This window comes from Oncorhynchus nerka, linkage group LG11 (genome assembly GCF_034236695.1).
Source record: "Oncorhynchus nerka isolate Pitt River linkage group LG11, Oner_Uvic_2.0, whole genome shotgun sequence".
Taxonomy (NCBI): domain Eukaryota; kingdom Metazoa; phylum Chordata; class Actinopteri; order Salmoniformes; family Salmonidae; genus Oncorhynchus; species Oncorhynchus nerka.
In genome coordinates, this window is record NC_088406.1 from 36,149,273 (window position 1) to 36,174,941 (window position 25,669).

Genomic DNA, 25,669 nt, shown 5'->3' on the forward strand with positions numbered 1-25,669 from the left:
GGGGGCCTTCCCATGTATGCATTTCAAAAGACACAGCATTTATGAGAAGTTCTATTTCAGTCCTGTGTGTGAGGTAAAACAGCATGATATAGACGCCATGAGAGAGAAAAAAAACGCATGACATTTCAGGTGTTGAAATGTTGAGTGCTCATAATGGCTGCATTGACAGGTCATCTTTCATCCTAGTAGGACACCCGATGTGCTTTGGTTACTGTGTAGCTAACTATAGCCTTGCCCACCTTGGAAACAAAAGTCAGCCATCTTGTGTCAGATTTATGTTCTTCAAAAGTGAGTAATTATTGATCTCACTGTTCTCAGGACTGGTGTCCTCCTGTTATTGGATAGGTTAAAGCCTGGTGTAATTGAGCTATGCTGTAAAATAAAGTAAATAAAATGTAACTCAGTCTATTGCAATGCTAGCAAAGGCCCAACGATATGATGCACGATGGGGGATTAAGATGCATTTACCATTTACCCAAACACGGGGGGGGCTGGCTATCGATCCAGGACGCTTCCTTTACACCCACAGGAAATCCATTGTACCACGCACACAGTCAGAAACACACACACACACACACACACACACACACACACACACACACACACACACACACACACACACACACACACACACACACACACACACACACACACACACACACACACACACACAAAAAAAAAAAACATGTTCTTACCCACAATCCCCCTGAGCACAGGCTAACTACTGTTTATTATTTGTTTGTCGACCCACGTGGGGCAAATTCGGAGGTGTCGGGAGCTGGGGCTGTTGTTCCAACTCAGATATATTACAATTCTGCTGAAGACTGGCTGGTGCTGGATGCAGCACAGAGAAGAGAACAAGGCCTAGTGGGAGTTAGTGTTGAGTCTAATCTGAGGGCCCTTTCCCTTCCGGTGTTCATTAGGTAAAAACCTACACTTCAAACGCCTCAACTGCCTTTTATGTCTGTCTGCACAGAGAGAGAAGGAGCGAGGGGGAGGTAGACGGGAGGTAGGCTTTGCTCCTCTCCCTCTCAGTGGATCTGATTAACTGTACCCATCTATTTGGAAAAGCTCATGTGAACACCAGGCCAGCCACAGAGAGATATGACCTCCAAACCTGTGCTGCTGTACAGCTTATAGCCACCCACTCCAGCTGCAGTCATCCCCCTTTCACACTGTATTAATCTCCCACGGCTACATTGTAAGGGTTTTCCTGTGGTGAAGGAGAAGCGGACCAAAATGCAGCGTGGTGGTTATTCATGTTCTTTAATAAAGGAAGTAGACATGAAATAACTAACAAAACAATCAATGTGCAAAAACCTAAACAGTCCTATCTGGTGCAAACACAGAGACAGGAACAATCACCCACAAACACACAGTGAAACCCAGGCTACCTAAGTATGATTCTCAATCAGAGACAACTAATGACACCTGCCTCTGATTGAGAACCATACTAGGCCAAAACATAGAAATACCCAAAACCTAGAAAAACAAACATAGACTGCCCACCCAACTCACACCCTGACCATACTAAATAAATGGAAAACAAAGGAAATAAAGGTCAGAACATGACATACATGAAAGTAATCAGACAGTCACCAGTCTACCCGTAAAACAAGAGTAACCCATATCCTTACAATTGAGATGTGAAGGTACACTATATATTGTCCATTTTGTTGGGTTCTAGTTTTAAATAACTGCTATGCTAGAAGTTAATGGTTACATGTATGAGGAATGTATGTGGTGGGGTCAATGGAGGGTGGATAAGAAGTATGGGTCTAGAAAGTTACTAAGTAAGGGAAGAGGCAATCACATGGTTGCGGTCACTGATAAGGTTAGAAAGCTGTGGATTAAATCAAATCAAACTTTATTTGTCTCATGCGCCGAATACAACAAGTGTAGACTTTACCGTGAAATGCTTACTCAGAACAGCCTCAATTCGTGCTGGCCCATGTTGACTCCAATGCTTCCCACAGTTGTGTCAAGTTGGCTGAATATTTTGGGTGGTGGACGATTCTTGATACACACAGGAAACAGCGTTGCAGTTCTTGACACACTCAAACCTGTGCTCCTGGCACCTACAATCATATACCGGTCAAAGGCACTTCAATCTTTTGTCTTTCCCATTCACCCTCTGAATGGCACACACACACAATCCATGTCTCGATTGTCTCAAGGCTGAAAAATCCTTCTATAACCAGTCCTCCCCTTCATCTACACTGATTGAAGTGGATTCAACAAGTGACAATGAGGGATCATAGTTGGTCAGTCTGTCATGGAAAGAGCAGGTGTTCTGTACACTCAGTGTATGTACAGTATATATACAATATATACAGTATCAGTCAAAAGTATGGACACACCTACTCATTCAAGGGTTGTTCTTTATTTTGACTATTTTCTACATTGCAGAATAACACATATGAAATAACTTGACATGAAATAACACATATGGAATCATATAGTAAGCAAAAGTGTCAAACAAATCTACATATATTTTAGATTCTTCAAAGTAGCCACCCTTTGCCTTTATGACAGCTTTGCACACTCTTGGCATTCTCTCAACCAGCTTCATGAGGAATGCTTTCCCAAAGGTCTTGAAGGGATCCCACATTTGCTGAGCACTTGTTGGCTGCTTATCCTTCACTCTGCAGTCCAACTCATCCCAAACCATCTCAATTGGGTTGAGGTCGGGTGATTGTGGAGGCCAGGTAGTACTCCATCACTCTCCTTCTTGGTCAAATAGCCCTTAAACAGCCTGGAGGTGTGTTGGGTCATTGTCCTGTTGAAAAATAAATTATAGTCCCACTAAGCGCAAACCAGATGGGATGGTGGATCACTCCAGAATGCTGTGGTAGCCATGCTGGTTAAGTGTGCCTTGAATTCTAAATCAATCACAGACAGTGTCACCAGTAATGCACCCTCACAAGATCATACCCCCTCCTCAATGCTTCACAGTGGGAACCACACATGCGGTGATCATCCGTAATTTTGCATGCCCAATTTTTCAGTTTTTGATTTGTTAAAAAAGTTTGAAATATCCAATAAATGTTGTTCCACTTCATGATTGTGTCCCACTTGTTGTTGATTCTTCACAAAAAAATACAGTTTTATATCTTTATGTTTGAAGCCTGAAATGTGGCAAAAGGTCGCAAAGTTCAAGGGGGCCGAATACTTTCGCAAGGCACTGTATATATATATATATATATATATATATATTCACATGACTGGGAATACAGATATGCATCTGATATTTTTTAAAGGTTTGAATATGCACCTTTCCAAACCTTTAAAAATTAAGGGTGTGGATCAGAAAACCAGTCAGTACCTGATGTGCCACGCAAGCATAGAGTTGATCAGGCTGTTGATTGATCAGGCTGTTGATTGTGGCCTATGGAATGTTATCACACTCCTCTTCAATGGCTGTGCGAAGTTGTTGAAAATTGGCGGGAAATGGAACACGCTGGCATACACGTCGATCCAGAGCATCCAAAACATGCTCAATGGGTGACATGTCTGTTGAGTATGCAGCCCATGAAAAAACTGGTACATTTTCCGCTTCCAGGAATTATTTACAGATCCTTGCGACATGGGGCTGTGTATTATGATGCTGAAACATGAGGTGATGGCCTCAGGATCTCTTCATGGTATCTCTGTGCATTCAAATTGCCATCGATAAAATGCAATTGTATTCATTGTCTGTAGCTTATGCCTGCTCATAGCATAACTCCACTGCCACCATGGGGCACTCTGTTCACAACATTGACATTAGCAAACCAATCACCCACACCACGCCATACACATGGTCTGCGGTTGTGTGGACGGTTGGACGTACTGACAAATTCTCTAAAATGAAATTGGAGGTGGCTTATGGTAGAGAAATGAACATTAAATTCCCTGGCAACAACTCTAGTGGACATTCTTGCAGTCAGCATGCATATTGCACACTCACTCCAAACTTGAGACATCTGTGGCATTGTGCTGTGTGACTGAACTGCACATTTAGAGTGGCCTTTTATTGTCCCCAGCACGAGGTACACCTGTGTAAAGATCATGCTGTTTAATGAGATTCTTGATATGCCACAGATGTCAGTTGAATGGATTATCTTGGCAAAGGAGAAATGCTCACTAAGAGGAATGTAAACAAATTTGGAAGATTTCTGGGATCTTTTATTTCAGCTCATGAAACATAGAACCAACTTTATATGTTGCGTTTATATTTTTGTTCAGTGGAGGAATGTTTTAAGATTCTGAAACTCAAACATTTTAGAAAAAGGCTCAGTGCCGTTATCCTCGCAAGGTATTGAACAGTATTGAAAACAGATATTGAACGGTACTGAAAACAGGGGTGTCCAGAATTTTGACCCCTACTTTTTGAGAGGAAAAAAGTATTACTTTTTAAACAAAATCTCTTTCTATGAGCAATTGAATTCGTAAAAAAAATATAATTTCACAATTTTTTAAGAATACAATATAGCTCAGTATTTCATTATTTATTTTATACAACAATTTTTTTATACAATAATTTATCAAGGGTGTCAATAATTTCAGACACCACTGTATGTGAATATATTTACAGTTGAAGTCAGAAGTTTAAATACACTTAGGTTGGAGTCATTAAAACTCATTTTTCAACCACTCCACAAATGTCTTGTTAACAAACTAAAGTTTTGGGAAGTCGGTTAGGACATCTACTTTGTGCATGACACAAGTCATTTTTCCAACAATTGTTTGCAGACAGATTATTTCACTTATAATTCACTGTATCACAATTCCAGTGGGTCAGAAGATTACATACACTAAGTTGACTGTGCCTTTAAACAGCTTGGAAAATTCCAGAAATTGATGTCATGGCATTAGAAGCTTCTGATAGGCTAATTGACATCATTTGAGTCAACTGGAAGTGTACCTGTGGATGTATTTCAAGGCCTACCTTCAAACTCAGTGCCTCTTTGCTTGACATCATGTGAAAATCACAAGAAATCAGCCAAGACCTCAGAAAATAAATTGTAGACCTCCACAAGTCTGGTTAATCCTTGGGAGCAATTTCCAAACGCCTGAAGGTACCACGTTCATCTGTACAAACAATAGTACGCAAGTATAAACACCATGGGACCAAGCAGCCATCATACCACTCAGGAAGGAGACGCGTTCTGTCTCCTAGAAATGAATGTACAGTACTGTGGTGCGAAAAGTGCAAGTCAATCCCAGAACACAACAGCAAAGTACCTTGTGAAGGTGGTGGAGGAAACAAGTACAAAATTATCTATATCCACAGTAAAACCAGTCCTATATCGACATCACCTGAAAGGACGCTCAGCAAGGAAGAAGCCACTGCTCCAAAACTGCCATAAAAAAGACAGACTACGGTTTGCAACTGCACATGGGGACAAAGATCATACTTTTTGGAGAGATGTCCTCTGGTCTGATGAAACAAAAATAGAACTGTTTGGCCATAATGACCATTGTTATGTTTGGAGGAAAAAAGGGGAGGCTTGCAGGCCCGAAGAACATCATCCCAACCACGGGGGTGGCAGCATCATGTTGTGGGGGTGCATTGCTGCAGGAGGGACTGGTGCACTTCACAAAATAGATGGCATCATGAGGTAGGAAAATTATATGGATATATTGAAGCAACATCTCAAGACATCAGTCAGGAAGATAAAGCTTGGTCGCAAATGAGCCTTCCAAATGGACAATGACCCCAAGCATACTTACAAAGTTGTGGCAAAATGGCTTAATGACAACAAAGTCAAGGTATTGGAGTGGCCATCACAAAGCCCTGAACTCAATCCTATTGAAAATGTGTGGGCAGAACTGAAAAAGCGTGCGCGAGCAAGGTGGCCTAAAAACCTGACTCAGTTACACCAGCTCTGTCAGGAGGAATGCGCCAAAATTCACCCAACTTATTGTGGGAAGCTTGTGGAAGGCTACCCGAAACGTTTGACCAAAGTCAAACAATTTAAAGGCAATGCTACCAAATAATAATTGAGTGTATGTAAACTTCTGATCCACTGGGAATGTGATGAAAGAAATAAAAGCTGAAATAAATCATTCTCTCTACTGTTATTCTGACATTTCACATTCTTAAAATAAAGTGGCGATCCTAACTGACCTAAGACGGGGAATTTTTATTAGGATTAAATGTCAGGAATTGTGAGCAACTGAGTTGAAATGTAATTGGCTAAGATGTACGTAAACTTCCGACTTCAACTGTATGTCTATGGGTTAAATAGTAGTGTTCATTACTCATGCTCAGGCAGCATGTTGACACATTGTAAGAGGGGATGAACTACTATAACAGGTATGTCAGTCTACAATGCCTTACTACCATATTCTACATGATATTGCTCAATGCAATCCCAAATGCTGTACTGCAAACCAAATGCAGGTGAAAAAGGAAGAATTCCAAACTAAGACTTCTGAATGCACAAAAGTATTTTTCTCCTGAGCAGAGGCAACCAACCAGTGGATTGATTAGCATGTTCTAGGCATTAGAGCTCTTTTACAAATGCAGGAAGGAAATCTATAAATCTATTACACCTGCCATATTGATGCTCACCACTATGTTGAGGACCACGAGTCAAGGCTATAGCAGTGGGTAGAGGAGAAGAGAGTGAAGTCTCCGGAGACGGCGCCAGCAGGAGCAGCAGTGGAGAGAAGGAAGAGAGGGTAATTGGAACGGGCTGCATCATTAAACCGCATTAGGCAACACACACTCAAGGCACTAGCCCACTCCTCTCTGCATAGCAACACACACACACTCCCCCTACACACACTCCATCCTGGCCCATTCCTCATCCCGTTAGACAACACACACACACTCCCCCTACACACACTCCATCCTGGCCCGTTCCTCATCCCGTTAGACAACACACACACACTCCCCCTACACACACTCCATCCTGGCCCGTTCCTCATCCCGTTAGACAACACACACACACTCCATCCTGACCCGTTCCTCATCCCGTTAGACAACACACACACTCTCCCTACACACACTCCATCCTGGCCCGTTCCTCATCCCGTTAGACAACACACACACAGTACCTCCCCACCCTATGACCCCTTTATTATTCTTCTAGTGAATTATCACTTTTTCCCCTCAGTGTCTCCGTAGACACAAAGGTTAAGGACATGCTGCTCTGATGCATCTGGTGCTGTGGGTCTGTTTCAGAGCAGATTATCGAAGCTGGATAATTTATCCACCGAAGTGGCAGCTATTAAGGGAACTATAGGACCAACGATGGTACATCAGTTGCTGATGCCATCTGTCCTAAAGAGAATGTTTTATAAAACATGGCTAGAAGTAACGTTCCACCATGTAAATTATAAGTGCATGCATACCTGGGCACTTCAGTACGGTAAAAAGAAGTGCAACCACAATTCCATTATATTTCTCTAATGCTTCCAGTGTTACAGTACCTTGACTATATTTCTGTAGTGATTATGAAGTGCACTGAAGGTCTGCTCCTCACCTTGCTTAGTCAGTGTCACGTTCTGACCTTAGTTACTTTGTTTTGTCTTAGTTTTAGTATGGTCAGGGCGTGAGTTGGGGTGGGCAGTCTGTTTTTCTATGTTGTATTTTGCGTTTGGCCTGGTATGGTTCTCAATCAGAGGCAGGTGTCGTTAGTTGTCTCTGATTGAGAATCATACTTAGGTAGCCTTTTCCCACCAGTGTTTGGTGGGTGATTATTTCCTGTGTCTGTGTGTTCCACACGGAACTGTTTCGGTTTTCGTTTCTGTCTTTCTATTTGTTATTTTGTATTTTCGTGTTCAGTGATTTTGTTCATTAAAACATGACGAACACGTACGACGCTGCATATTGGTCCGATCTCTCATACTCCTCATCAGAGGAGGACGAATCCCGTTACAGTCAGGGCCTCCCTCAGGGCAGCAGTGATCAACTCTCTCCTCTCCTCCTTTTCCTCAGCCTTCATCATTCCGTTCAGCCTGGACAGCTTCACAATCTGTCCATCCTCCTGGCTCTGCTCTCTCTTCTTTGCAGCAAAACACACACAACTCTGGGTTAGTTTCTGTTTGCCCCAAAACAACCCTGGGTTAGTTTTTGCTTGCCCTCAAAGTCTGGGTTAATTTTTGTTTGACCAAACAAAACTCTGGGTTAGTTTGTTTGTCCCATAGCAGGGCATTAAAAAGGTGCTTTATTGACATAAACGTAAATACTCTCACACTGACCTTTAATAACAATTGGACAAGAATATATTTTCTTTCACCCATGACAGTGATTTGATAAGGGCTTGTAAAAACAACACTCTTGGATCATTAAAGGAATAGTTCAAGTTCACCCAAATTACTAAATTACTACACACCCTGTAAGCAGTCAGTGGACAAGTTATGACAGGAATCTATGATTTGGTTTTATTTCCCTGTCACTGTTTTCAAATTGCTTACATTTTGGATTGTGTGGCACCAATTCCATTCAAGTCATGGACGGTACCGATACTAGCATTTTTTGCACATTATGTCCAAATCATCTGAAAGTATAAAAAATGTATTGGGAAGAGCTCAACAAAGTCACTTAACGATGATTTGAACATGATGCGCAGAAAATGCTAATATCGGTACCATGACTTCAATGGGATTTTTGCCAAAAATGCTAAACGTTAGTATTTAGAATCAGTGCCAGACTAAACCAAAACTAACAAACTAAACCAAACCATGGATTACTGTCAAACCTTCTCCATATACTGCTTACATGGTAAGGAAACCAATGTGTAACTTTGTAATTTGGGTGAACTTTACCTTTAAACACTACAACTCTGATCATGACAAGCAAATTTTAATACCAGACATGAGTGAGACATGTATTCCATTATGTCAATTGTCTCAGGTCAAACCACAGACAGCAGTGGGAACATGATGTCTTTAAAACCAGTATTTACAAATATTACACAAGACATATTATTTATAGACCAAATGACGTGTGGTGTCACGTCACTGTGTGTGGCCATATGGGTGTCATCTCTGAATAGGCTAGGATTAGAATGGTCCCTGATCTGTTTGTGCATGACAACGAACCATAGACATTGACTATGCGGCACTAAACAGAACTAGGCCCAGGATGGGGTGAGATAAGTTTGGCAAATGTGATGATGCCCAATCTGAGGCATCATCAACCGTCTTGGCCTTGATAATTGCTCTATGCCAGACAGGGTTGTCCATGAGGCTATGAGTCACTGAGCACCAATGATATTACAGCTGTAAATCTCACCACCTGAACAATGCTGACAAAAGGGGGCCTGCTTTAGGACATTGCTCTACCAATCACACAGACATGAATCATGCCCCTCAGTAATACACTGCAATGCTGACAGTGGCGATACTGATTCAATTAATGTACAGTACAGAATAGAAGGTCTTCGGGGCTGTTACCTTGTCTGCTGCTACAGGGAAAAATCAATAGAACAAAAAGTACCACAATGGCAAAACAAAAGGGTAGATTGATTCCAAGCAACAGTAGGCAGACAATTACTTCAAACACCTGTTGAATTTTTGTGATGCAATATGTCTCCAACAGATGGATAACTCTTCAAAGGAGAGGGAACAGAGTTCTGGCCCAGCAAATTAAGACATGTGATAATTGCTAAGGTATTTCAAGCAAATTTGAAAGCACTTCATCTCAAATAAAATAACTCCCAAATTCAGTCTTTGATTTTTGACTGGACTATGAAAATCAAGCTTTAAGTGATTTTATCTGAAGTGTCATGACTTCTTGGGTGACAATGGACACTCACAGAGTCATATACTGTAGATCTCTATATGACTGGATGCCCATGGAGCAGTGACTGTTCCCCAGCCTCACCTTGCAGCTACTAAGCAGTTCCTGACAGACAGGAAGACAGATTCCCACCTTGATCAACCAAGCTGATGTTGACACTCATCTTGTTGATTGACAGATTAGCTACTCACTACTGTAGCCAAGACATATGAGAAAGTCTAGCTTTCAAAGGGAAATATACCTGCAGTCAATCAATCAATTAAGCAGAGTTTATCAATCAAAACGTAACTCTGTTAAATAACCATCAAGCACAACCACACCACCGTTGGGCCCCAGGGACCAGGGGTAGAAGGCCTCTCCAGTACCTGACTCAATGCTACCACTCTGGGCTCTTTAAGACAGGTACAGCTCCCTCCCCCCAGTCAATCTGCCAGACTGGTGAAGTAAATTACACTGCATGGGAGAGAGGCATACCATACAGTACACCATGTAAATACACCACGCTTCCAGGGACTCGCTGTTCAACAATACCGACGCAAGATTAATGAAGTCCTGGTGGAAAGTTTTCCTGAATGTATGAATAGGTATTACAGAGTCATGTTCTCAAACGCCATGATGATCGACAACTGGCCTTGGAGAGTAGCCATGTTTATCGGTCCAACCAAATTACTTGTATTGGGTACTGCTGCCACTGCCCAGACCTGACTACTGGGAACTATATCTCATCGTCTCAGAGTAGCAGAGTAACAGGGCTCTTCAAGGGCTAGTTATCGCTGGGCTGATATAGTCTGTCAGCAGTTGTGGACGTGTTCGTGTGTGAAAGTGGGGAGAATGGATAGTGTGTGTTTGCATTCAAGCGTGCATACATTGGGCTCAGGGCTAATTCTGTTCTCAGACAGGTGACGTCTCACACCAGGGACTGTCTGCCTGCAGCAGGTTCACAGCACAGCTCCAACCACTGGTCCTGATTATTAGCTGAACTTCAAGTTTTTTAAACTTTGTAAAAGCACAGCTGTACACAAATCTGATATGAATTATGATTATACCCGACCAGACTGTACACAAATTATGAATAAAATAAGGACATACAAAGCTGATTTACTCTTTAAGGGATTTCATTGTGGTGCGCAAGCAAATTAAAATATGATAAAATACAACAAAAAATACTAAACAACCCTAGTACAACACCTAGTGACCTTTCCAAGAGATGTTTGTCTTTTTGTATAATGTTTTAGCAATGACAGTCACAAGGACCACAGGGTTTCCAGAAATCCTAGTTGGAAGGCCCAGATTTCCTGCAATTCTTCAACCAGGATTTCTGGAAAACTTGTTAGGCCTAACAACACAAAAAAATATGAGAAAAAAATCATTCTAACCAGAAAAATGTCCATATCTTAATAATCGTATTATCAAGCATGACATCTGTTTTAATCACAGTACCATAGTATTATGATTTAAAGAATGCCTATAATTATACATTTTTCAGAACCGGGGCCTGGAAGATTCTGTATGCTATATACACCAATAACAAAACTCAAGCCTTTTTCTGCACTTCTTTGCAATTCATGCGACTGGATTTGTTCTTATCAGACAGTGCACTTACTCACGTATTGACTAGAGCCAGTGACCCAAACATCCCATAGTCTCTCTCTAAATGCAGACCAAGTCCATGTTCTCTCTGTAACGGGGCCAACAAAACAGCACAACAGCCTGGTTCAGCACAGCCTCAGTGGTGTTGAGTCTCAAAACAATGCCTCTGCATCCAAAAATATCAACAGTAGGCATCTGTCTGGGTTCGAGGGGCTGTACAGAGAACACTGTCTGTCTCTGTCTGCTTATCGCCTCCTAGGCTGTGCAGTACTTTAGCTTACTGCTGGGGTAGCTGACTAAAGTTTGAGGCTCTGAGCCCAGCCACCAGCTATCTGTCAGCTCTATCTGCTCTCTACAGCTGGGTTTATGCTGCAGAGAGAGGGGTGGCAATGCATGTGTTTGTGTGTGGGTGAATGCGAAGCATGTCCTCAGTCAGACAAGCCATGTTCAGCCCTGCTTAGCGAGGAACTCCATCCCTGGTAGAGGGGGGCTTTTGTCGTAGGATAGAATGAATAAGTAACCCCTCACACGTGTCAGACAGTCCTCCCACATCCTCCTCCACCGTGTAAAGGGATTACTGTACTGTGCACTCTGTCGTGTAAAAATAGCTCATTGTAAAACAGTTGTTTATACAGTTGTTTATAAAATGTTACAACATGAGGTCACAATCGGAACACAATCAGAATGATTGGGAATTATTTCACGCTGGGAATAATTTTTCCTCTGGCAAATACTTTAGGATACTGCTCTTCCACACCTCATCCCTTGACTTATTAGACCATGTCTAGGCCTGTCAGTATGGCGTAGGAGATGGTCGCCCTCTTGCTAGCTCCCAGCCAACTTTGCAGTCTTTTGTTAATTTTAGTGTTTTACTTTATTTACTCAGAAAGTTTTTTGTATTTTGTATTATATCCTATGACCGACAAGCACTTCTGGACATCAGATTGGAGGTGACTACTGTCACAGTTCTGTTTGGGTTGTTAATTAGATTTGTTCCAATGTTTCTTGATTTGTTATTGTCATTTGTTTTGCATTGTTAGGAGCAACTTACATTAGCATTTCGCTGCAACTGCTATAACATCTGCTAAACTGTGTATGCGACCAATAAACTGGGATTCGACTTTCCAAAAGATATGCAACATCAATCTATGAGTGCTGTAATCTGGAGTGTCAGTGTGAGCACTATATACTGTATCTCTGTAGTTCTGTATGGTCCAAACATGTGCCCACTGCCCTGCATGTCCCTGTGTGATGCTCACAGACACAGAGTGTAACTGCTCCTGTCCCTCATTCCCCTCCCCTCAGACCTGGTCCAGATGCTTGTTGAGGGGAATCAACAATGAAACAGGACACTAAGGACAGTGGTCCTCACACAACACGACAGACCCAACACAGCAAACAGCCTAGCAGCAAGGCCAAAGATCCATTTAACACTCACTGTCTGGCATTGTTCCCAGATAGAGCCCAGCGAACAACAAAAAATGTTTAATGCACTGCCATCAGTCTTCGAAAAGCTCACTGGACTTAATGTGGCAGTAACGTTATGAATAGCTATTGACCAAGCTATTCTCCAAGGTGATTAGTCAAAGAGAATCGATAGGAGGAACAATAGTGAAGCATCATACTGTATTTCCTGCTGGCAGAGTCAACAACAGAGTCAAGAGCCAGAGAGGGGTCGGTACACAAAACAGCGTTTGACACCTACAGTCCATAGTCTGACTTAGTTTCTGATGTCAAATGGTCAAATGTGTACAATGACGAAGAGACAAAATCAGCCCTCCTGCATATTGGGACAAAGATATACCAGAGCACTGCCTGTGTCACAATAATATGACATTGAATTACATTTATTTATATACTGTACATTATCAAGAGACAGGCATTTAAGGCATTTATTATAATTACTGTATTTACTGCCAGTAGGGTGTCCAATCAAAAACGCATCTTTTGATCAATGTCAATTGTGAAGATACTGCTCTAAGAAAAAACCTCATGTTGCGATCATAATTTGTTGAAAGGTTTTTGGAGTTTTTACCCCTTGTAGGATGGCCAAAATTAGGGTGACTAAATTGATGGAGGACAGAGAAAAAAAGTGGTCAAAAATCTGGTAAATAGAATTGCATCAGCTAGGCTGGATGCTGTGTGAGAATTAAGGCTAAACTGAAAGAATCACTGTTTAACTCATCATCTTTCATAAAACAATATAGAGGTAAGATATATATGGATTTTGAGACATGACTTAGTATTTTCACATTTATGTATACACTTTCATATTAATGCGAAATTACTGTTTTTCAAATATTTATCACATAAACTAGAATATTTCTGTGAAATGTCAATGGAGCACTGAGCGTACCGCAAGCTTTTTATTTTCAAATCTTTTAACGTTTAATTCTGCTCGTTTCATTTAGCTTTTTGCGACACTTGGAAACAACTTTGCAGATTACCACCACAACATGTAAAATCCTCAAAAGTTGTCACGCCCTGGCCATAGAGAGGCTTTTATTCTCTATTTTGGTTAGGCCAGGGTGTGACTAGGGTGGGCATTCTATATTCAGCTTCTATGTTTTGTATTTCTTTGTTGTTTGGCCTTGTGGTTCTCAATCAGAGGCAGCTGTCTATCGTTGTCTCTGATTGAGAACCATACTTAGGTAGCTTTTTCCCACATGGGTTTTGTGGGTAGTTGTTTTCTGTTTTGTGTGTCTACACCAGATAGAGCTGTTTCGTTTGTGCCGTTTTGATAATTTTTGTTCTAGTGTTCGGTTATAATAAAAGTCATGGACACGTACCACGCTGCACCTTGGTCCTCACCTTCCACCAACAAACAGCCTTTACAAAAGTTCCTGCGAGAAAGAGGCACCACTCTCAATAGAGCTCGGTGCTTATTATCGGATGTATTAGGTTAAGAAATCTGACTTTTTGGATATAATGTTAAAGATATTTTTGAGAAATACTCATTTGTCTTGGTTAATGTATCTTATAGCATAAGGAAGTGACATTTCCTCACTAAAGCATGTTTTCACCCACTCTACAGAGTGGGTGGACACCCTACTGTCAGTGAATTCAATATAAGCTGAGCACAGCAATTGATGACCAGCTATCTCAATGGTGTTTTGAGAAGGAATATGATGTATGGAGGTACAGTAAGTACTAGACTACCTGAAAACCCCCCCTGTCTTTGACTTCCCTTAGTGGTAGAGCCATAATGCCATTTAGGCCAATCAGAAACAAGTATTCAACAATGCCATGGTATAATCCTTGTGTAATGTCAATGGGGAGCTAACATGGATGCCATAGAATGTTGTAGTGTAATGTAAACACATCATAATGCTCTTTTTTTCTTTTTTCTTATGAACACATACAGAAAAACAGAAATATACAAACAAGAGTACATAAACCTGACAGACAGGGTTATTACATATCAAGATTAATTTTACATTTGTTAAATACTTTTATGGTACGTATTGCTTTTTTGTTTTTACATTTACTGATCATTTCAAAATAGTATTTCAATTCTATCTTAATTCTCTATAATGCTCATTCTTCACATTCAGTTTTATAGTATTTAAAACAAATATTCCACATGTAATGTTAATACTGATGGAGCGCTAACATGTCTGAGAATGTTTAAGTAAATAAATCATAATGCAGAAACTGCATATGCTCAAATCTATAAATACATGTCTCTGGGTAGAACCAGTCATCCAATCTGGCTAATGCGGTTTCTGTCTGAATGATCCAGGAGCGCCACCTTCTCCTACATTGCCGTTGTTAAGCGATAATTGACGCTTCGCCATTGTGCAGTTTATTTCTGATAGTTTTCAAAACCTATGAAGATGTCCAGTGAAAGCAGATATGCAATTTGTTGACACTGAAACAGAATTGGATACACATTATCCCGAATGTTAGTCAATAAAAACGTATGTTAAATTTGCTCTGCTTTGCTTGTTACAGTGGATCATTTCATAGGGAATTGTCTGAGGATCTCGTATTTTTACATCATCAAGATTTCGAGATTAAAGGGCGATAAAATGTAGCCGTTCTAAATCCTGGCTGAACTCACTCTCTCCCTCCCTCTAAGACAGGATTGTGTTAAGGCACAGATCTGGAGAAGGGTACTAAATAAATGTCTGCAGCATTGAAGGTCCCAAGATCAAAGTGGCCTCCATCATTCTTAAAAGGAAGAAGTTTGGAACCACCAAGAATCTTACTAGAGCTGGCCGCCCGGCCAAACTGAGCAATTGTGGATGAAGGGCCTTGGTCAGGGAGGTGACCAAGAACCTGATTGTCACTGACAGAGTTCCAGAGTTCCCATGTGGAGATGGTTGTCCTTCTGGAAGGTTCTACCATCTCTGCAGAACTCCACCAATCAGGCCTTTTTGGTAGTGGCCAGTTTTACTCCGTAGTAAATAAGTCCCCAGCAAAGCTCCCCAACACCATCACACCTCCTCCTCTATGCTGGTAACTCTAATGAATTTATCCTCTGCAGCAGAGGTAATTCTGAACAAAGAGAATATGTCCAAATTATTAAAGTTCAACCTAAAGTAAAAGAAGGAAAGGATCAAATATGTGCGTACTCAAGTCATTGCCTTTACTACCCTTCAGCCATCCCGAGATGCTAAAAACACACAAAACAACTTTATTTCACACCCCGTCTTGAGCAAACACACACTCTTTCCCCTGTGGGCAAAAACACGAAGACTGACAGTTGGGACAGAAGTGCTCCTTCCTGGTTATAAGAGGAAGGGTGGAGTCAGAGTGGGGTCAGAGCAGGAAGGTGACACTGGAGGAAAGTGACATCACAGAGACCAGAACAGAGCAGAAAACTCTGCTTGAGTGACAGCTGTCCCAAATAGAGCTGACAATTACATGCATTTCCTCTCCTTTGCTGTCCAACAACATCAGTCTGGATCAGGGGAGATATCAATCCCATGGTGTCTAAACAAGAATGATGCCAGAAAACTGTCTGGCACTAAACACTGCTGTGCTGACCCTTAAGTTTTTTTCTGTAGGAAAGATACTACATTTTCAACACACACACACATCATTACCAGCAAAGTCCTGTTAATCATGTTCATTCTGTATGCATTGCAGAACGTGCAAAACAAACCAGTATCAGTTCCAGATGGCCAAAATGGCCAAAATGCCTCAAAGCCTATATAATTTACAGCATGCAGATTTCACCTCATAATCACACCATAATCACCTCATAATCAATACAAAAACACCTTTAAAACATTTTGCACTACATTGCACTACATTATTTTGTATACATAAATAATTATCTGTAGTCAACTTTGAAGAATCCAACCTAAGTATTATTTCCCTCCTGGTTAGGCAAATGTTTTGTATCATGATATGATTCATTTGTTTAATATTGGACCTGCTTGATATGTTTTTATCACTGAACAACACAATTATTTGCTAGTTGTGGGCGTTGAAAATGTTCCCATTCTGGTTCAGATGTAAAGGACATGTGTATTTATATTTATTATGGATACCCATTAGTTCCTGCCAAGGCAGCAGCTACTCTTCCTGGGGTCCAGCAACATTAAGGCACTTACATCAAACATAAAACAAAAGATCATATAACATTATTACACATCTACAATACAAAATGTATAATACCACCATATTACAATGGATGTGTGTGCATATGCATGTCTGTACCTGTGTGTGTGTGTGTGTGTGTGTGTCTCTTCACAGTCCCACTGTTCCATAAGGTGTATTTTAATCTGTTTTTTAAAATCTGATTCTACTGCTTGCATCAGTTACCTGATGTGCAATAGAGTTCCATGTAGCCATGGCTCTATGTAGTACTGTGCACCTCCCATAGTGTGTTCTGGACTTGGGGACTGTGAAGAGACCTCTGGTGGCATGTCTTGTGGGGTATGCATGGGTGTCTGAGCTGTGTGCTAGTAGTTTAAACAGACAGCTTGGTACATTCAGCTTGTCAACACTTCTTACAAAAACAAGTAGTGATGAAGTCAATCACTCCTCTACTTTGAGCCATGAGAGATTTACATGCATATTATTAATGTTAGTTCTTCTTGTACATTTAAGGGCCAGCCGTGTTGCCCTGTTCTGAGCCAATTGTCCTCTTTGTAGCACCTGACCACACGACTGAACAGCAGTCAATGTGCGACAAATTTAGGACCTGCCTTGTTGATAGTGTTGTTAAGGCAGAGCAGCACTTTATTATGGACAGACTTCTCCCCACATCAACATGTCAATCAAATGGAAAGGTAGACGGAGGGGATGGATATTTGCAGCTCTTACTGCTTCTCTCCATCCCTTCATTCTTCAGTAGTGAGTGTAACTAAAACGAGATGAGGAGTACTGTAAATGTCTCCTCTCCGTCTTCTCATCTTGAGTCACTCATCCCCAGAAGTCTGGGGAGTGGGCGTCCAGAGCACGTTCACAGCTCACTCTTATGCAAGTCCCCACTTTTCCTGCCCAGGCTGGTGTCTACCAAACCATCTGCCGCTCGCTCTGCTTTTCCTTCAATGAAACCACGTTTACTCCACAGTCACATGTTCAGCTTATGTGTTAGCTGCTAAAGCAAGGCAATGAGGCCTTCCATGGGGACCCCACTCACCCTGGTGTCCCCATGGAGCCTGAGTTCACAGAAGCCAAATAGAGTATGTGATTGTCGGCAAATCAGAGGATAGGTGGCCTTTGACTGGTGTAGTACAATGCCATGTCAAAAACAGCCAGGAGAAGTTGTAAAGCAGTTGTAAAAAAAATCATCATAATGGCTTATGGAGCAATAGTACGAAGTTATAAAATGCTATGGTGACCCTTCAGCCTCACAGATACAGTACCATGAAATATTGTATGTCGAAACTGAAATTGAAACCATGGCTATGTTCCAATCAAGTATACATACTAGCAAACCTTGTATAATGCATGCCCATTACATTGCTTAATTTCTAGGTAGTATGCTAGTGTAAAACCCAGAGTGTGGTTTGTATCTGACTGACCTTGGTTTTCTTGATGCCGTTCAAGATTTTTCCTAGATCCTCCACATCGATGACTGAGCCTGGGCTATTCTCCTCTGACCCAGCTGTCTCCTCGTCACTACTGGACTCTACCAGCTCCTCCTGCAGATAGAAAGAGAGGGAAAGAGAGGAGGACGGGAGACAGCAGGTGAGAGGGAGAGGAGTAGATAGGGAAAGGTGATGGCAGAACAAGAGAGAGATGAACAGAATATGACAGGTACAGTTGAAGTCTGAAGTTTACATACACTTAGGTTGGAGTCATGGAAACCCGTTATTCAACCACTCCACAAATGTCTTGGTAACAAACTATAGTTTTAGCAAGTCGGTTAGGACATCTACTTTATGCATGAAAGTAGTTTCCAACAAATTGTTTATAGACAGATTATTTCACTTATAATTCACTGTATCACAATTCCAGTGGGTCAGAAGATTACATATAAAAAGTTGCATTTTCCAAGCTGTTTAAAGGCACAGTCCAGAAATTGATGTCATGGCTTTAGAATAATTTCTGGTAGGCTAATTGACATCATTTGAGTCAATTGGAGGTGTACCTGTGGATGTATTTCAAGGTCTACCTCAAACTCAGTGCCTCTTTGCTTGACATTATGGGAAAATCACATGAAAATCAGCCAAGATCTCAAAAAATTGTAGACCTCCACAAGTCTGGTTCATCCTTGGGAGCAATTTCCAAACGCATGAAGGTACCAACTTCATCTGTACAAACAATAGTATGCAAGTATAAACATCATGGGACCACGCAGCCATCATACCGCTCAGGAAGGAGACGCGTTCTGTCTCCTAGAGATGAATGTACTTTGTTGCGAAACGTTGAAATCAATCCCAGAACAACAGCAAAGGACCTTGTGAAGATGCTGGAAGAAACGGGTACAAAAGTATCTATATCCACAGTAAAACAAGTCCTATAACGACATAACCTGAAATGACGCTCAGCAAGGAAGAAGCCACTGCTCCAATACCGCCATAAAAAGCCAGACTACGGTTTGCAACTGCACATGGGGACAAAGATTGTACTTTTTGGAGAAATGTCCTCTGGTCTGATGAAACAAAAATAGAACTGTTTGGCCATAATGACCATTGTTATGTTTGGAGGAAAAGGGGGAGGCTTGCAAGCCGAAGAACACCATCCCAACCGTGAAGCACGGGGGTGGCAGCATCATGTTGTGGGGGTGCTTTGCTGCAGTGGGGACTGGTGCACTTCACAAAATAGCGAGCAATAGCGAGCAGGAGGCCTACAAACTTGCCTCCGTTACACCAGCTCTGTCAGGAGGAATGGGCCAAAATTCACCCAACTTATTGTGGAAGCTTGTGGAATGCTACCGAAACGTTTGACGCAAGTTAAACAATTTAAAGGCAATGCTACCAAATACTAATTGAGTGTATGTAAACTTCTGACCCACTGGGAATGTGATGAAAGAAATAAAAGCTGAAATAAATCATTCTCTCTACTATTATTCTGACCTTTCACATTCTTAAAATAAAGTGGTGATCCTAACTGACCTAAGACAGGGAATTTTTACTAGGATTAAATGTCAGGAATTGTGAAACTGAGTTTAAATGTATTTGGCTAGGGTGTATGTAAACTTCCGACTTCAACTGTAGGTGAGAACAGAGAGAGCAAGTGGATGAAAAATACGGAGAGATCACTCAAACCTAGTACACGAGAGACCTGCCTCTCTCACTTCAAGCATCTCCTAAAGGGTCCAAACCTCCTTCTGATTTATTAAGGCATAAATCCACAACTAATCTTAAATACATCCATGATTAAACACATCCAGGATCCCATATGGGATACATTTTATTACAAGTCATTACCTTTTGTTGGAGCTGCTTGATTAAATAAAGAAAAACATATGCATATTTATGGAGTTTAGGAACTCCTCGGGGTACGTGGCTGATTAAAATGATGTTTCCCACCACAAGTTTGTCGGCATTGGCAGGATTAAATGAAAGCTAAATGGATGCATGGTAGATAAATCATAATGATTAGCCTTCATACTGTAGTTTCTTTCTTAACTCTCCTCTACTCGCTCAACATCACCCCTGCTGCGTACAGCACTGGAGACAGCAGGAAGAGAAAGTAGCACCGCTAACTCACGTTACCATGACAATATGAGAAAGAGGGTATGTGCATGCATGCGTGTTTAGTAATAGCAGTAGTGTCAAGGAATCCACTCCAGATAAAAGTGTAATAAGAAATACCTTATTGTGGACAACATAACCCTGCCTGGAGTTACGTAAACTATGAATCAGCACTATGAGATAGCATTAGTAATGGGAGGTATGCATGTTAAGAGTAGTTACGTTTAGTCTTACCTCAGAGCTGAGCTGTTCTGGAAATGCCTGATAGGAGAAGACTGAGGACTGTGGTTTCTTCCTGTTCCTGGTCTTACATGAGCTGCCCATCTTACAGTTTCCACTACAGGCCTTCTTCTGCCCTGCAACCAGGGCCTGCAGGCAGCTCAGGAACTTGGTCTTCCAGACCAGAAAGTCAGCATGCACGCTGCCATTGTGGCTATTCGCTACGTTGCAGTTGCCATCTCCTCTGGACAGAACCCGGATGCCGCTCAGCATCCACAGCCACTTGTCCACATTCTTACTCACCTAAGGGAGAGGGCAGAAGGGGTTGAATGATGTGTTTTCAGTGAGTCTAGAGGAAGTGGATGGTTAGCTATGGGACAGGAGAGAACAGTAATAGTGGTAATGATAATCAATTGAATGAGCTTAGTATTCTAGTGTGTACAAAAGAGGAATGTATAATATGCAAAAAATATCCATGAAAGTATGAGATAAGCAAAGAAACGGATTGCAAGTGTAAGAAGCAGCACCACACATGGTGGAAACATATCGATAGGAGACACACAGTATTTTGTCAGATCTCTTACCGTATTGTAATGGCAGCCATACACATATCTCAGTCCTTTCAGGTAGGCGTTCCCATATCTGAAGTCAGTGGATGCCTCCTCCAGACACTTACAGAACCATTCAGCATTTTCTGTGGGCTGTCCGTCAGTGTACACAGCCAATAGGAACATACAGACCAACTTGTTGGAGCACTGTAGAGAGAGATGTCATCAAAAATCTGGAAAGTGGCACAATATAAACAAATGCAGAATATGTAACATATACATATAGAATAAGGATCTCTCCGGCACTTTATACAGGAATGGCCCCATTTCTGGATGCAAAAACAGGATGCAGCTATGGACAACTTATTGCATAACATGCATCCAGAGTGAAAGTAGGAATCAATAACAACAGCTGCATAGGTAGCACAATGATGAGGTATGAGGACAACAATTTGAATGCAGAACAAATCTCCAAAGCAGAGCAACATTGTAAATGATTTAAGCCCTACAGTGTAAGGTGCCCCTTGCCCCATGGTTTCTTACAGCAAAGAGCTGCCTGCAACACTCTATGCTGCTCGAGGAAGAGAGGATCATGATTGAACACTGGGCACAAAGAGTCAATGCACTGAGCATCTGAAACTAGATCTCTAGGCCGGAGGCCGGGCCAAGCACGCTTGGTCATTTCTCTTTGGAGATAAAAATCCCTCTCCCGAACTGTAAAGTGTCTGTTGAATAAATGGCAATTTCCTGCTGTGTCTGCTGTGCCAGGCGACAAATCTCCTATTCATTTCTCAGATGGTGAAGTATTGCCCAACAGAATGGAATACTGATGAAAATAATCAATCTTTCCTGGTTGAACGGGATTAATTTAAAATATTTATACCTGTGCCAGCCATTGGTTTAAATAAGAAAAATAAATAATAATAATAAAAAGAGGCAAACTTGGGGTTGACAGATGGAAGCCAGATGGAGACCACATGACAGCCCGCTTGGAGTTTGCCAAAACGCACCTAAAAGACTCTCAGACCATGAGAAAAAAGATTCTCTGGTCTCATAAAACCAAGATTTAACTATTTGGCCTGAATGCCAAGCATCCCGTCTGGAGGAAACCTGGCACCATCCCTACGGTCAAGCATGGTGGTGGCAGCATCACGCTGTGGGGATGTTTTTCAGCGGCAGAGACTGGGAGACTAGTCAGGATTAAGGGAAAGATGAACGGAGCAAAGTACAGAGAGATCCTTGATGAAGTCCTGAGTGCTCTGGAGCAGGTTCTCAGACTGGGGTGAAGGTTCACCTTCAAACAGGACAACAAACCTAAGCACACAGCCAAGACAACGCATGAGTGGCTTTGGGACAAGACTCTGAATGTCCTTGAGTGGCCCAGCCACAGCCCAGACTTGAACCCGATCGAACATCTCTAGAGAGACCTGAAAATAGCTGTGCAGGGACGCTCCCCATCTAACCTGACAGAGCTTGAGAGGATCTGCAGAGAATGGGAGAAACTCCCCAAATACAGGTGTACCAAGCTTGTAGTGTCATACCCAAGAAGACTCAAGGCTGTAATCGCTGCCAAAGGTGCTTCAACAAAGTTTTGAATAAAGGGTCTGAATATTTATGCAAATATAATATTTATGTTTTTTTTAATTTGCAAACATTTCTAAAAACCTGTTTTTGCTTTGTCCTTATGGGGTATTGTGTGTAAAATGAGGGCGGAAAAAAAGATTACATTTATTTTAGAATAAGGCTGTAACGTAACAAAATGTGGAAAAGGTCAAGGGGTTTAAATACTTTCCAAATGCACTGTATAAAAGGTTTTCAAAAACCGTATCGCAAGGGATGACTATTAACATTTGTAATCGTTAAAAAAAGAGAGTTGGGACTGTAGTAAACATTGGCCGTGCTCCATAAGTTTCGAATAAGATGGCTGGGTATGGCCCCTTGGGTTCTCGAGAGTTAATAAAAACCATGCATCCCTAAAACTATTATTTTCTCTTAAACCAAAAAAATACCCCTGTATTACAGAAAAAGTCCATGGTTGCAGAATCACTCTCTTACCTTTGCAGTTCCAGTCTGTGATCCATAGAATATCTGTGCTTTAGATACATCAACCACTTTCTCAACACTGTAACCATCCTACTCCACAGCTTTGTAGAGCCAGAGGGTCACTGGATTGGTACGAGTATTCTAATGGGGTACAGAGAAAAATAACGTGTAACATTTGGAGAGCTTGGGACTACAAAGTTCTATCTGCAAAAAGATGATTCTGAGATAATTGGTTTTTAAAGTTCCAAATCCCCATTGGTTTGAATGATGTCAGCCATTTTTTTTATTGTATTCTTTTGAACTTAAAATGAATTGGGGTATTTAGAGAACTATATACAGTTGAAGTCAGAAGTTTGCATACACCTTAGCCAAATACATTTAAACTCAGTTTTCACAAATCCTGACATTTATTCCAATTAAAAATTCCCTGTCTTAGGTCAGTTAGGATCACCACTTTATTTTAAGAATGTGAAAGGTCAGAATAGTAGTAGAGAGAATGATTTATTTCAGTTTTTATTTCTTTCATCCCATTCCCAGAAGTTTACATGCACTCAATTAGTATTTGTAGCATTGCCTCCAAATTGTTTAACTTGGGTCACCAGACAGAGCTGGTGTAATGGAGTCAATTAGCCTATCAGAAGCTTCTAAAGCCATGACATCATATTCTGGAAATTTCCAAACAGTTTAAAGGTACAGTCAACTTAGTAACTTAGTGTATGTCAAATTCTGACCCACTGGAAGTGATACAGTGAATTATAAGTGAAATAATATGTCTGTAAACAATTGTTGGAAGAATTACTTGTGTCATGCCCAAAGTAGATGTCCTAACAGACTTGGAAAAACTATAGTTTTTTAACAAGAAGTGGTTGTGGTTGAAAAACAAGATTTAATGATTCCAACATAAATGTATGTAAACTTTCGACTTCAACTGTAGGTAGAGAAAATTGTACAGATTAAGGTCAACAACTCAATTTGACATAAATGCAGATATAACCTTATAGTCCCAAGCTCTCAATTTGACTCTCATTTACCAGTAGACAAATAAATAATTAGAATGAATAGAAATGTAAGCAGAACTGCTCTTTGAGCAAATAATAAGGGAAGAGTTAAATGACCTTTTTCAATGCCATTTTCAGTGAGAACCAAATTCCAACCAAAACATCGGCAGCTGTGTGCAAGTATATCCTGTTCTGCCATACTGACAAAAAAATACTCTTGAAGGTGCCGCGGACTGTCTTCCTTGTTCCTGCAAAGACATTATGTTCTGGATTAGCCCAAAGACCGGCAAATGGTGATATCGAGTCGTTTCATCTTACAGTCCAAAGGGAATCTATGTAGCTGGCTATACATTCGTATCCCCTGTGGACTGGTTCGTGCATAGAACATTCTCCATTCAGGCTGCAAGGACATCAATTTGTTCCTTAATTTAATGGTGAAAATGTGATAAAACCTGGGAAAGTATGCCTACTTCTCTTTATGAAACATCATTTTCCACCACGCTAAAGTAGCTAATGCTAATCCTGGATGTTGTATATCACCAGTTTTAGAGGAATGATTCCATACATTTTTTCAAATTAACTGCCAATATGCCAACATTCCATTCAAGCAATGCAGTCAATCCACAACCATATACTGGCTCAAATCAGTTGATAGGACTTAGACAAGTTGTAAATGCAACAAGAATTGATATTGTATCGTATAATAGCACTCACAGCTTTCCAAGAAAACAACAAATTAAACATTTATGGTCTGTTACACATAAAAGGTTATTTATACAAAACATTGGCATGAAACCCTTATAAACTGTATTTTTAATTCTGACTATTTTAGGTTGCCAATAATTTTATTACACAATATCTCATTCTATCACATGCCTTACTTTTATTTTAATGCATAAGTAAAATCAGGATTATGCCTCTACTGCCGTTCATTCCAATCAGAATTTCTCCCTGACCAATATGGCTACCAATTACAACCCATTCTGGAACTTTTAGGGTTTATGACCTTCCCTTCTAGTAATTTAATAGTATCTCTATACATATGATCTCTATACTATACATACACACATCAACTAAAGATCTCAGAAACGGCACAAAAGTTATTTTTTAAATAGAATCTAGCAACTGCTACCTGGCTCGAGGACATTCTTTCACTGATATAAAAAAATGCGCCGACTGACCTTCTCTGCACCATCCTCATCTCACCTTTCAAGATACCCACTTCTCTCCGCGACACTCTCACTCACCATCAATATCAGCGTCAAAAACATGGGTTATCAAATCCAAAAGCAGTAAAGTTGAGCCCCGCAACATTGTTTCTTTCTCCTGTGCAATGTTTTGTATCATCAATGTAAATATTGACAAACGTTTTAGGAACATCAAAGTTCAACAGCTGGGAGCAGCCATAATTGGTATCATGATGAAACGAAATAC

At 41.0% G+C, this 25,669-nt stretch overlaps 1 protein-coding gene across 1 annotated transcript in view; it reads right to left on the reverse strand.

Moving 5' to 3' along the window:
* tyw1 (tRNA-yW synthesizing protein 1 homolog (S. cerevisiae)) overlaps window positions 1–25,382 on the reverse strand; it is a 62,102-nt gene extending 36,720 nt beyond the window's left edge. Inside the window, 6 exon segments of the mRNA XM_065024064.1 lie at window positions 17,925–17,943; window positions 18,283–18,429; window positions 20,662–20,949; window positions 21,231–21,401; window positions 23,250–23,327; window positions 25,368–25,382. Of these exon segments, the coding sequence (XP_064880136.1) occupies window positions 17,925–17,943; window positions 18,283–18,429; window positions 20,662–20,949; window positions 21,231–21,401; window positions 23,250–23,327; window positions 25,368–25,382 (718 nt within the window).
* Between the last annotated feature and the right edge of the window lie 287 nt (window positions 25,383–25,669).